Below are 13,705 nucleotides of genomic sequence, written 5' to 3'. Positions count from 1 at the left end.
CGCAGATAAGGTTGTAAACGGGACTTCTCAAAAACTAAGGCTTGCATGCAGCAGATGATATAGCCAAAAAAAAAGAGAGGCAAATCTACAGCAAACACCTCCAAATTTCGTTTCCCTAAATATCGAATCATTTTGGATGTGCAAATACAATTGCGACTTACTGAATGCGTAGCCTGCACTGTTTGTAGAGGGAGATCATTTGCTGACAACAAATATGTAAAATGACAGCGACAAGAAAAGTATGCTGTCACAGTAAAGAAGATAAGAATCTTTTTTAAACGAAGACATGATTTTTAGAGGCCTCAGAAATATAGCAATCATCATTTGTTCATCAACTTGGAGCCTCAAGGCATGGTGTTAACTGATGGCCAAAAAAAGGCATGGTGTTAATTGGTTTACCCTCAGAAACTGCATGATATCAGTAACATAACACTCCTGCCCAGTACCTCACAAGCGCGCGAACATCAGATCATATCATTGAGCAATGCACATGTAATTTTCATCACAGGCTCAAGAAGGAAAAAATAGCAAGGCGAGAGGGACGGCTGCTTGTATTGGAAGTTGTTTTGCTGAGGTGGACCAATCAGATAAGACGAAGATGATGCGGCGCTGGCATGGACCAATCGCAGTTTTAGGGGCGACGTGTACCAACTTGCTACCCAGGGAGGCCTTCCCGAATAGAGGCCTCAGAAACATAGCAATCATCATCATTTGTTCATCAACTTGGAGCCTCAAGGCATGGTGATAACTGGTTTACCCTCAGAAATTGCATCATATAAGTAACACCCATGCCGAGTACCTCACAAGCGAATGAACATCAGATCATATCATTGAGCAATGCATATGGAATTTTCATCACAGGCTCAAGAAGGAAAAAAAAATAGCAAACGGCAGACGCTAAGATCATCTGATCATAACCAAATCTCGGTTTACAATCAGAAGGTTGACCACGGTAGGGGAGCTAGGCAACGTGACCCCAAAATCGCCTCTACAATCAGAAAATGATGTGATTTTGCGGTCTTAATTTGGCCGCTAACCAGGAATTTGGAATTTGAATGGCACTTAAGCTAACATGGACTAAATTTAACAAAATTAGAACTGCATAGAACCACGGCAGAATTACCTCTTTGGATAACCGTTCTTCATTTCCTCTTGCTGGCCATAAGCAAGTATGACCTGAAAACCAAAGGCAACAATTACATTACACAAAAGGAAGCCGGAATTATAGCACATCATATTATTGTACATGGAACAAAAAGCTGAGTAACATTAGTTACATTATTTACAGATGGGTTGTCATTTTGAGCCTTCATAGGATAATATTAGCATAGTATAGGATTGTTTCAGGTGGATATGGAGACTCATTTTGCCATGGGGGAAAGAACTTTCAGAGTTTGGCAAAGGTGTCCAGCTAGCAAGCAAGGCTTGTTATGGGAATGGGTTTCATTAGACTGATCATGATCATGAAAGATGACACCTCGAGGAAGAGAACAGCACTGACTGTGCAGGCAGAATGAAAAGTATTAGTTTTGCTTAAACGATTGAAGGATATACATTCGCAAATCGAAGAACAATGAGGAGACAGAAGCTAAATCAGTAAATATGGTTTGGTGCTTACTGCCAGGCATTCGAACGTGTCTGGCGTGGACATTTTTTTTGACATCATGCTCCGAAAGGTAAAGAAGAAATAGAGCATGTTTAGTACTGTTTCTCGGTGTACAAATTACAGTGAAAGTAGGGAATTGTTACCTTGTAGTAAATAGCGAGCCGTTTAGTAGCATCTGCTGTACCAAAAGGGGCAATGTCGAGTTAGCAGAGAGCCTGGCTAATTGTTACAGAGGATATCAGGCACTATGGAGTGAACCTAAAATAGTAAGAGCTCAACTAAGAAGGTAAAATCATTTGCTGAAACTAAGCTACTGATGCAATGCAATGTAAATATACCAAAGAGCCGTTATTCATATTTATGAAGAGAATAATTTGGTCAAAGGAAAGCAGGTTGCCGGCAATAAGCGACAAGCTTGGCATCACTATGTTAAGCTTCTACACTTTCCAACTATTCCGTACATTTGACACATAATAGGCACTCATTCAGTAATGTGCTGAGCATGTGTTTACAACAAATATTTACTGCTCTCTAATACAAAATTCAAAAAGTGTCCAACAGAGGCTTAGGTGCAGTGTGGAAGGTGGCATATGTATCAGGCAACCATAGTTCAAATATAACATCTAGAGTTTTGCTAGCACGAATCAGATACACCACTAATGTGCTCTCGTTGGCTTACTTCCTGTAAGAAGCCCATGTTAGCGTACATCTACCCAGTAGCGGATCCAGCCAAAATTCCACTGATGTCATAAGTACTACGTCATGGCTTAAGTTCACGTATGAGCATCAATTTGCAATGAAAATCTCAGGAAATCATTGCTGTCATCTGACAGCAATGAACAGGGCTGGCTCTGCCCCTGCATCTACCACTACCACCTTTGCCGCTAGAACCCTTCCTTGGAGCACCATTACTCACACTGCCTTGAAGGCCCTATGGAATGTGTAATCAAGGTGCACAAGGGGATCATTTCTGTTACCTTTCGCTTTCTCTACATGGATAAAATAGAACATAAACGTAACAAATTTATTTGTGGAAGATAAAAATGGCATACCATTTGTTCATTAAGCAGTAAATAGCAACCATGTATGGCAGTCCTGAGTTTCTGTGCTAACTGACTTCCTCATAAAAGAAGTGCTGATCACAGAGTTCAAACAATGGTATTAAGATGAATGACAAAAAGAAAGTACAACTAATTTTAGGAGTACTTTGGTGCAAAAGACACCTTCTAAGTTTAGGATCAATATTATGAATAGGATGCATAAGTTTAGGTTCATGCATGTTATCAACCAAGATAGTTATAGTACGACAGCACACAATTACATAAGTTTAGGTTCATGCATGTTATCAACCAAGACAATGCATAAATAATAGGTATAGTTTGGACAGTTAAAGATGAAACTAAGCCTGATACAGACGTTCACTAAGTAGTAAATTACCTTTCTAGCAAGGCCAATCGCAATTATATCATTGGCAATGGGCTGTGCTCAGTAATAGAAGAACCGATGAATTGTATGAAGCAAAGACATCATTGACAATGGATGTATGCTGGCTAACAAATGGATAAAATGTGCAACTAATAGAATGACATTTTCACAAGATTGAAGATTCACTGAAGAATGAAATAACTATGTACTCATCACTGTAGAACTCCATTGTCTCAGTCCTAAAAAGATTATCATTGCACCATCCCCAAGCCTCAGTAGATAGCATGAATGTAACAATTTACAATCACTGTACACGGAAGGATATCAGTTGCGCACAAAAGATAACAGCTAGAGACAATGGACACTGGGCGAGCTTGGTCGCTGCAGCGAAGAGGAGAGGGGAGCCAAGATCCCCGTAGCGAGGAGAGGGAATTTAGGGGAGGGGAGGGAGAAGGGGAGAGAGCGCACGCCGGAGTTTAGGGTTTGGCCCATCCGGCATCGTACCTAGGGTTTCGCCAACAGAAGTAGCGCCGGGGGGTGCGCTCCGGCCACACCGGCGGGCAGCGGCGGGACCCGCCGTAGCCGGTGCGGCGCAGCCGGCGCCGTCGCCCTGCGCCCGTCGAGAGGAAGAGAGAGCGCGGGGATGGAGAGAGGAAGGAGAGAGTAGAGGAAGAGGAAGGGAGGCGCGTGCGGGGGCGCCACCAGCGGCGGCGTCGTTGCGACCTGCGGGAGGAGCGGAGGAGGACGGGGAAGAGATAAGGTGGAGGCCTTTTTTTTGGCCGGAAGGATCATACTAGGAACGGCGGGACCCGCCGTAGCCGGTGCGGCGCAGCGGGCGCCGTCGCCCTGCGGCCGTCGAGAGGAAGAGAGAGCGCGGGGATGGAGAGAGGAAGGAGAGAGTAGAGGAAGAGGAAGGGAGGCGCGTGCGGCGGCGTCGTGGCGACCTGCGGGAGGAGCGGAGGAGGACGGAGAACAGATAAGGTGGAGGTTTTTCTTTTTTTTCCGGAAGGATCAGAATCGGAAGCCCTGTATATATTGTGTGGCCTAGCTCCGAAGCAGAAGCGGCACGACACCGAGAGAAGCAGAGGGAAAGCGGACGGAAGCGACGGAGGAGAAGAAGAACCCGCTTCCGGCCGAATCCGCTCCGAGCGATCACAGGCACACGATGATAGATCGAATGGCCGAAATTAACTTGAGGGACGTGGCCGGTGTCTCCTTCTTGGAGTCCTTGCGGGCTTGTCTAGGTATAAATGCAAATCTATTCCTGGATGTTTAAGTAGGCAGGGTGAGGCAAGTATCTACCTCTCCATGTATCTACCAATACCAAGCTTACTTGGTTGTAGAACTAGTTAAGGGATGTGCTAGCATGTGTGATGTTTTGGCACGAATCTGGATGCTTTAACCTGTTCTGTAATCTGCCCTGCGTTAAAACTCTGGAGCAAGCTAAGGGTGTGCATGGCTGTTGGCTGGTGGTTTCTCTATCAGTAGTGGTTATATATGTCTCTTCTTTCGGTGTTTTCGCTTAATAAAAGCTCTGAAGCTCCTCCCATGCTAACCGTTTAGTGTGGTTTAGTCTTCCAATCACAGCTGCTGACATTAGCTTATAGAAATAGCATACTTGGAGTAGCAGTAGCGATCGATGTCATGTATACCAAGTACAATCTAGGCCCATCTAAAGGGCCGTTGGGCAAGGAGCAAGGCCTTTTGCCTGACACGGTGACACTGACACGGTCTGCATCCATGGACCAGAACACTTGCTCTACCCCCTGCTGTTCGATCATTATTCAGACAGACAGCCATCTACTAGCAGTTGGGTTCATACTCGCCCCCCTGATGCAACCGCGGGTTGTTGGCGAAGCTGCGCAAGACAAAGGAGACAATAACGATTAGCAGAGGGGACTGAGCGTTGGAGCATTCTTGAAGTTTCTGAACATCATGAACTCATGGAGGAAGCTCGTCATACCTGCTAGGGGGGATTTTCTGGAATGCTCCGTCTGTCGGGATCGTGCCACAGAGGTCATTGTTGGAGAAATCTCTGCAGCAGCAGCAGAAAAGAAGAAGAATGTTGTTGAGGCATGGTTCAACTGAGTACTATTATAACATACAGTAGTGCGCAAGAAACTGAAACAATTGGTATTACTCACGCAATTCCAAGATTGGGCAGCCCAGCAAGCTCCCTTGGGATCGGCCCCGTTAGGCGGTTGTGATCCAGATGCCTGCCGACGACAGTGTTGAAGAAGAACATTCACGCACGCAGTTTGTTGTGTGTTACTCGTAGAACAGAACAGAACAGAACAGAACAGAACAGAAAGGAACAGAACAATAGCGTAACCGAGAAATACGTAACTACTATTCCCGGACAACTTACAGGAATGTCAAGGACTTGGCGTCCCCGAGCGCTGCGGGTATAGCTCCTGAAATGCTGTTGCTGGACACGTCCAAGCTGAACAGCTTCTCCAGTTGTCCCAGCTCGGGCGCCAGAGTACCGCCAGGTTCAGTTTCCCAAGATCCCTGTCGAATGAAGATGCAGTTTAGAGCAAACAAGTACAGGAATGATTTTGCAAAATGTTTTTACATAGTAGCACAAAATTATGATGTATTTCGAAATATTTTCCTCTATCTGAGACTTCGAGTACGTCTCACATCATCGATGGAAGATTGGAGCACAACTGTCTGTCTGTATATGCAGGCAAGATCCAAATCGAAGAGGGCGATGATCAAAAGATATGCAGGCAAGGAAGAAGCGGCTAGTGCCTAGCATAGACCACTCACAGACGGGTGACGCGGTTGTCGCCGTCGCACGTGACATAAAACCACGTGCACGGGTTCACCAAGCTCGGGTCCCAGCTCTTGAGGTTGCCGTCGGGGTCCTCAAGGCCCTTGCGCAGCGCCGCAGCGCGTCGCCGTCCTTGTTTGCCGCCACCGGCTCCAGGGACGACGCCACAGCCATCGCCATGAGGGCGAATGCAGCGATCGACAAGGTTCTCCTCGTGCCTGTGACTTCCATGGCGGTTGACAATGTGATCTGAGGAGGGAGACGAGCAACGAACGAGTGTAGCAAAGGCCTATTGCGGTGATGCAGTGCGCTTGGTGGCCTTCGTTAGGTGGTTTTTAAATTGATAGGGAGGCTTGAAGCCAGGTGGCGGCAGTTGACACACTAGCGTAAATGCTATATTTATCGACGAGATCTCGTTCGGCTTATCTTAAAAACCGATTTATTCGACTTATTTTTTTAGTCGGAATAGTATTTTTCTCTCACAACAATTCAACTTTGGCTTATTTTTTCAGCCAAGCGAACGGGGCCATTGGCTCCTATATTGCACCAATAGATTGGCAATGACTCACTAGCAACATTATGGGTATGTTTGGATCCAACCCACTAATAGTTAGTTGTTAATAATTAATTAGTTAGATCCAAAACAGAGCGTTACCTGTGTATCCAGCTAACGACTATCTTATTAATGTAGCTAATTAGTGGTAAATTGACTGAAATGTCCTTCCACCAACCGATAAGTATTAACATCTACTCCCTCTATTCCAAATTATAAAATGTTTTGGCTTTTTTAGATGCATAGCATTTACTGTGTGCATTTAGATATACACTATGTCTAGATATATAATAAAAACAATGTATTTAGAAAAATCAAAACATCTTATAATTCGGGATTGAGATAGTACTAACCATTAACTTGATAAATAGTAGAAAATAGTGGTATTTTGGTAAAAACAACGCTTCATCCACCTATTAGCTAGTTTGATCCAAACACCTCATAGGTAATAGTTCGCTAACTACTAGTTAGCCAACTAATTTTAGTTGGGAGCTAATAGAAAACTAGCTTTACTTCTGTACGTTCCAAATCATAAGATGCTCTGCCGTACCAAATTGAGTACATTTAATCCCCTTTCCCAACAAGCAACAAAGGGGATTGAGGCCAAAAAAAAACTTGCTCTGACAGATTTTCTTTCAATACCCTTTCCAAGCTCTCAAAATCCCCCTCTCTCCCTCAAACAAAGGTGGCGAAGCAGCTATTTTCTCTCAGTCCCCTTTCTTCACCTCCCCTCTCACTACCAAAGGCCCCATGCTCCCACTGTGACGGCGAGCTCGGGCTCTGCGTCCTCAGCTTCCGCGCCGGTGAGCTCCTGCATCCGCGCTGGTGAGCTTGGGTCCGTGTCCGTGCCGGCGAGTTCGAGCTCCATGTCCGTGGCACCCGCACCGATGGGCTCGGCGTCCAAGAAATTCGGTGGGCTCCACATAGGTGGGCTCAGATCGGCTCCCATTCACTCGTGCTTTTGGTTGCCATTTCGATTCTTCATATCGAAGGAAAAGAATCACAAAATAGCAATCCTTATCTAAATATCATCCAATGGCCATGGGGTTCATCCTTCTGAGAATTATGTGTGTGTGTTTTGGTTTATATTGTCATTAATTTACCAAAACCCACAAAAGGAATGGCTACACTTTTGGTCCACCTTAATCATGTCCCACTGCAAAATCTTTGGAAGAAAAATGATGTATCGAAATTCTTCCTGATGCATTGAACATTGTTATCCTAAGGCCTCGTTTAGTTTGTAAAATTTTTGGCGAAATGGTACTGTAGCACTTTCGTTGTTATTTGGCAATTAGTGTCCAATCATAGTCTAATTAGGCTTAAAAGATTCGTCTCGTGAATTTCGTCTAGACTGTGTAATTAGTTTTATTTTTTATTTATATTTAATGCTTCATGCATGCATCCAAAGATTCGATGTGACGGAAAATCTTAAAAAAATTTGTAAAATGAAGTGCAACTAAACAGGCACTAAGTATTAAATAGTAAACAATCGATCACTTGCCATTGTTCAAGCTAAACATCCACTAAAAATAGGCAAAACGGCCGTTTAAACAGGATAAATGCCTGAATATATCATCGTATAGCATTTAAACGGTGTACCATTGTATAACGTTTAATTAATGTTTAAATGGGCTAAATGACCGTTTAGACAAATAATACCATGGAATCATCACGAGTCATGTTTTAATTACTAAAGATGGACAAACATGGAGAAAAGATCGGTTGACCCTTCGTACTATATCATGTGATGGTTATTTGTATTTGATAGATGTCTCAAATGACTTGGCAGATGTCATTGAAATTAGAGAGAACTTGACGTGTTAGCACTTTTAGGACCTCCTAATCTTGTAGGTAATATGTGGGCTAACGATGTTGGTGTTGCTCTGAGTTCTTTCTAACCTGATATTGATAATCGCGGCTGCTGGTTGCCCAACATAATACAATAATCCCTCAACCACGAAATAAAACCTCCGCCTCTTCCAAGCTCCGGCTACTGCAGCAAACGATGTTCATCGTACTTCACCAATCACTGTTCATCCACTGCTCACCTACCTATTGTGTTAGACAGTGTTCAAACACTTTTTACTCTAGTGATTTTTTTGCCACTCCAGCCTCTAGCGAAGTGGTGCCAGGCTGCCAGCGCGCGCACCTACCCGTGCTAGTATTTATCAGCTTTGAAATGGCATGCGTTATAAAATTTCTTTGATCCAAGACTGTCTCATTACTCGCTTATCTAAAAATAAAATTGTCCATGGGCAAAAATAATATGAGTTCACAGTTTGGCACTTGTTCTCCTTTTTTTCATTAAAAGAAAACAAAAAACTTGCAATAAAAAATTCGAACTTCTTCATCCCATGGCAAAAAAGGTTACCCTGCCATTTATTCCTCCACGTTCCTATGTCTCAAACGCCCAAGACGGACGACGTGTTCAGGCGATGCCCTCTTTCAGTGCACGCGCTCGCTCTCTCTCCCTCTCTCCCTCCCCTCGGCAAGATCCTCCCTAGCGCCCGACGAGCTCCTCCTCGCGGCCGCGCCCGTGCCCCCAGCCCCGCTGAGCTCCTCCACCCACTCCGGCGAGCGGATCCGGTGACCGTCCCAACTCCGGTGTGCGGATCTGACGACAATCATGGCAGATCCGACGAGGTAGGTCCTCCTCTTCCTTCTCCCAGCTCCGACGCGGCGGCTAGGGTTCTAATCACACCCATCTTCCCCAACTCCGGCGGCCTTAGAAGGGGCTGGCCGGTGGATGCAGGTAGGCCAGGCGGTGGGATGGTGGAGGGCAGTTTAGGGCCTTAGCGGCGGTCGGGCCAGGTCGAGGGCGGGTGAGCACCGACGAAGGGTGGAGCGCGGGGTGGGAAGGCGGTCGCCGCAGGCGCGCTAGGGCTCGGCCACGGCCGCGGAGCTCTAACCGAGGCCTAGCGCGCCCACGGCGGGGATGGTGGCCGGCGACTTGAGCGAGAGCAGGAGAAGCTGGAGGAAGAAGAAGACAGCCGCACCGTTCGATTTGAAATCTACGGTCACCATTCATCGCCTGAACAAATCATTTTTTAGACACCTGAAAATAGCAACACCCTTATTCTTCGAGGACTATCCACTGTTAAAATCTTATTGTGCAACAAGTCCATGCAAAGAATCGGGCCTTTGGTTCTGCCTTGGCTCGCCAAAACAGACTGATCCTCAACCTACTGAAACTGCCCATGAATCAAATAAGATACACACTTTTGGGAGGCTAAGGCTATCTCCAACAAAACACACAAAATACAAGAATGATTCGTCCTTTGGGTAGCGCTACATGCAAAGGGTTCAATACATATTCAACATCTTCTCCAACAACAGGACCCAAAAGAGAATCCTTTCTACAAATGAGTTTTCAGGAGAGAGGATGCCCATATTTGGGTTGTGCAAGCAACCCAAAATAGGTCTTCCATATAGGTACTCTGTTGGAGACTGATTTTAGATCTCTCGCTACCCATTTTAGGTTTGGGTTCCCTTATGCATTTCTTGTTGAAGACAGTCTAAGAAGCAAAGATGCTCCCAAGCATCTCTCACTGCCATCCGGGTCCACTGCTCCCAACGTTCGGCACGCCCAGGTAGCCGTTACCCCGATGGCCCACTCGCACGCGGACACCGGTTAGCGGTCACCGCGAATCGTGAATACTTCTGACTACGGGGTGCTAACTATAAAAACGCTGCACATCCTTTCGTTTCGCCATTTCGTTCGTCCCCTCCTTCCCGTAGAGAGAAAAACCCTCCGTCGACCCGCCCGGCCGCCCGAGAGTTCTGAATCGAAACCGTCGGCCGCGAACGCGAGAGCAGCGCGGGGCGCCCACCGCGATGGCTCGAACCAAGCACCAGGCCGTGAGGAAGCCGACGCAGAAGCCCAAGAAGAAGCTCCAATTCGAGCGCGCAGGTAAGCCCGCGTCCCGCGCCCCCCCTCCGCCTCGCGAGCAGACGCTGCCGCTGCTCTCCGCCGCCCCTGGTTCTAAGCGCGTTCCGTGTTCCTTCTTTTGCAGGTGGAGCGAGTACGTCGGCGACCCCGGTGAGTAGTGCGTGCGTGCGTGCGGGGATTGCTTTAGCCCTCCTTTTGCCTTTGGTTGGGCTGGCCTCACTTGCTTGCAATGTGTTTGATGGAATGCAGGAGAGGAATGCTGGGACCGGGGGAGGAGCGGCGGCTCGCGGTGAGGATCTCTTTGTCGTTGCTGGGTTTGGGAATTTCCGGCGCGAAATTAAGTGGATTTCTAGGTTTATCTGCTGTCTTTCTTCTTGTCTTCTTGTTTGGCTCTGGGGGTGCATTATTTCGCCGCACCGTTTGGTTTAGTGCTTTCCCATCCTTTTACTGCCAACATTGCCTTGTAAAATTGCATGCATGTCTCAGTGTTGCTATTCCCGTTGCGGATTCGGTTGGTAGAACTATTCAATTTCTTGGCGCAATATGCATCTTCTTTTGTTGCAAGATGCGGGCGAATGTGCCAGTTCCATATGGGCGTTGCGATTTTGGAGTTACTACCTTGCTTGCTCTTCGTATTATAGGTGTCATTCACTATAGTATGTTTTCTTGGACAGTTACACGGGGGCGTGTGGAGAAGAAGCATCGCTGGCGGCAAGGGACTGTAGCACTGCGGGAGATCAGGAAGTACCAGAAGTCCACTGAGCCGCTCATCCCCTTTGCGCCCTTCGTACGCGTGGTGGGTGCAGCGTGTACCAATTGTTGTCTACTCCATAGAATGGGTTTGTTCTGCAGTCTGTCTGATGGAAAGTTATTCTTCTGAGGAAAAATGCAGGTTAAGGAGTTAACTGGATTCATAACAGACTGGAGGATAGGACGCTATACCCCTGAAGCCCTCCTTGCACTGCAAGAGGTCAGTTATGAAACATGTCTTGTGTATCAGTTAAGATCATCATCTATAGACATGATTGTTATCATGAAGTCTTTTTATGTTAATCGGTCTAGTACTACTTAGTAATCAGGATTTCAGATTGCGGCCTTTCCTAGTGTTGTCAAAAGGGAATTTACGTGCTGTTAGGTACTGTTTGTTTCGGTGTTTTCAACCCTGTAACCCTTTGTGCCGCGATCGGTTGCCGTTATTCCGTGTTTGTTTCTGCAGCAGCGGAAGCGTTCACGGTGGGATGGGATACGGGCGCGTGAAACATCGTTACCGTCCATCTCCATGTCTTATCCATTTACGCTGCTCACAGGTCGCATTTTCCCTCCACTCACTCGCCGTGTGCGGCAACCAAACAGATCGCGTTTTTCGTTACTAGTGTAACTGGTAGCGGTTGCAACTCTTTCCATTTGTGTTACCAACTCCCTATGGGAACCAAACAGCACCTTCGTGTAGATTCCATTTGTATCCTTCGTGTAGATTCCATTTGTATTACCTGAGCTAGCTTCCTTGCTATTGGTGCCTTGATTGGACTGTTATGATCGAAATGCTGAAAACTTTGTCGCCTGCATAGCATGATTAGAGAACTTGAGTTTACATTTATTCAATACCTTGAGACTGCATTTCATGTAGATAAATTATTTTTCCTAATTGTTCTGGTTAATTAAGAGTTTTAGGTTTCCATATTTTTGTATGTGCATCATTTAAATTGTTGTTTTTCCTCCCTGTCTACAGGCAGCAGAATTCCACTTGATAGAACTGTTTGAAGTGGCGAATCTGTGTGCCATCCATGCCAAGCGCGTCACAGTCAGTAAGTTATCACTGAATGAACTCCTTTTTCCCTCTGTACTATTACGCCTAATGGAAATGTGATGCATTTTGGTTACACGATTCTTTAGTTTTTCTGCTTCAGTTGGATATGATAAATCTAGATGTTATTTAAAGTGGCGAATTGCTTACGAGTGGAAATAGTAATGTTCAAATAGTGCAAAGTGCAATTATTAGCTTTTAATAGGCCATTATATGGTTTAATTATATCACCAAAGGCATCAAGAAATAGTAAATATTATAACAGTTATGACTTAGAGAGTCGACAAAAATTCGGTAATGGTGAAGAATTTAATTTGGCTTTGCATAAAACACTAAAATTGGCTAAGAAATCTGATAACTCAAGGAAATGTATTATCCTAAAATGTTTTCCTTCCTGCTGCAGTGCAAAAGGACATACAACTTGCAAGGCGTATCGGAGGAAAGCGTTGGGCGTGATATCCATTCTGATTCTGATTGCCTTATTCGGGTGAACATGTTTAGAGGAGTTAGACATTAGTGTTGTGAATGCTGCATGGTTCCTAATCTGTTTCACAGTTAGTGGGTTCTAAGGGCCTGTTTGTTTCCGCTCATAAGCGCGTTGACGACCGAGATGCGCGGAAAACGACGCCGAACGGTCTGTGGCTCTCGCGCGTTTCACGGCAGCAAATGAACGCGGCTCGGCGATTCCCAAAACGCGGCCTCGGAGCCGCGTTCGCTCAAACGCGAACGCGCGATACGGCATCCCGGAAACAAACAGGCCCTAAATCAAGGGGTATTGTCGTTTTTAGTCTGTGCCTCTGATATCTTTGTATTCTTCATTTTGCTGGGATGGATGGGATGATCAGTTAACATATGTGGAGTATGTTATGTAGCAACTTTTAGCTGAACTGAAGAACCCTGCGGCCAAAGCAGCTGTAGATTGTGTGTTTTGGTTGCGCTTCAACCATTTGTTTGCTTCAGCTAACCATGTTTTTTTTCCCGTGATGTTCATGATTTACGCCTTTAGAGATCGATTCAGTCTGCAGTATGGACTGTGGAGTAAACTGCGTGCTGAAAAGCAAGGCTGGATTCGAAGCAGGTCCAGCAGACCCGAACCACTGCTGAAACGGCAGATGCAGGTGCAGGAGGGCCTTTATGCACAGTGGAAGTGAGTAGGACATAGCAGGTGCAGGAGGGCTTTTTGAACTGGGATCCTGTTTCCCCTCTCGGGGGAGATGCTACTCATATGCCTGTTTTCATTTTTCTCACGACGTTTTCACACGTCTCGTTCCCCAGGTCACAGGTGAAAATGTTATTCGGCGTGTTCGCTTATGCTGAAATTTGGCTTATGCTGATGCTTATGTTGAAATATTATGAGAGAAAAATACTGTTTCGTGAATGAAAAGTAGTGCTGAATAAGAAAATGTTATTGCGCTCTGATTGTTGCAGTGTCGCCGATCTTGCGATTGCCGACATTTATTTCTCACATGCCCTTGCCGACATGGAGTTCATGAACATTCATGACTCATGGGATAGGCGCATGATGACAAGTAGCGGATGCTCAATGCCATAGCCTGATGAAAAGAGGAGAAATGGAGTCCCACGTTATATATGAATGAATGCCAAGATTTGTCAATGCTGGGTGCAAAAAGAATGAAGAAAGCAGAACAAGG

General features: G+C 45.8%; 1 protein-coding gene and 1 pseudogene across 1 annotated transcript; one reads left to right on the top strand and one right to left on the bottom strand.

The window, feature by feature from the left end:
* Positions 1-4,765: 4,765 nt before the first annotated feature.
* On the bottom strand, positions 4,766-5,987 carry LOC136511066 (leucine-rich repeat protein 1-like; annotated as a pseudogene).
* Positions 5,988-10,094: 4,107 nt separating this feature from the next.
* On the top strand, positions 10,095-13,387 carry LOC136513807 (histone H3-like centromeric protein CENH3). The gene is made up of 7 exons (XM_066507784.1): positions 10,095-10,270; positions 10,374-10,399; positions 10,499-10,538; positions 10,924-11,045; positions 11,142-11,219; positions 11,979-12,054; positions 12,457-13,387. Exons 1-7 carry the CDS (start codon positions 10,195-10,197, stop codon positions 12,507-12,509), a joined length of 471 nt encoding a protein of 156 aa, XP_066363881.1. The 5' UTR covers positions 10,095-10,194; the 3' UTR covers positions 12,510-13,387.
* Positions 13,388-13,705: the final 318 nt, after the last annotated feature.

The sequence above is a fragment of the Miscanthus floridulus genome, chromosome 16, assembly GCF_019320115.1.
Source record: "Miscanthus floridulus cultivar M001 chromosome 16, ASM1932011v1, whole genome shotgun sequence".
Taxonomy (NCBI): Eukaryota; Viridiplantae; Streptophyta; class Magnoliopsida; order Poales; family Poaceae; genus Miscanthus; species Miscanthus floridulus.
This window is presented reverse-complemented; position numbering and strand designations above follow the sequence as displayed.

Excerpts from the sequence above, each read along its gene's own strand:
- LOC136513807 (XM_066507784.1), top strand. The coding sequence starts at position 10,195 with ATGGCTCGAACCAAGCACCAGGCCGTGAGGAAGCCGACGCAGAAGCCC. Across the intron at positions 10,400-10,498 it reads CGAGTACGTCGGCGACCCCG|GAGAGGAATGCTGGGACCGG; the intron begins GTGAGTAGTGCG and ends GATGGAATGCAG. Across the intron at positions 11,220-11,978 it reads CCCTCCTTGCACTGCAAGAG|GCAGCAGAATTCCACTTGAT; the intron begins GTCAGTTATGAA and ends CCCTGTCTACAG.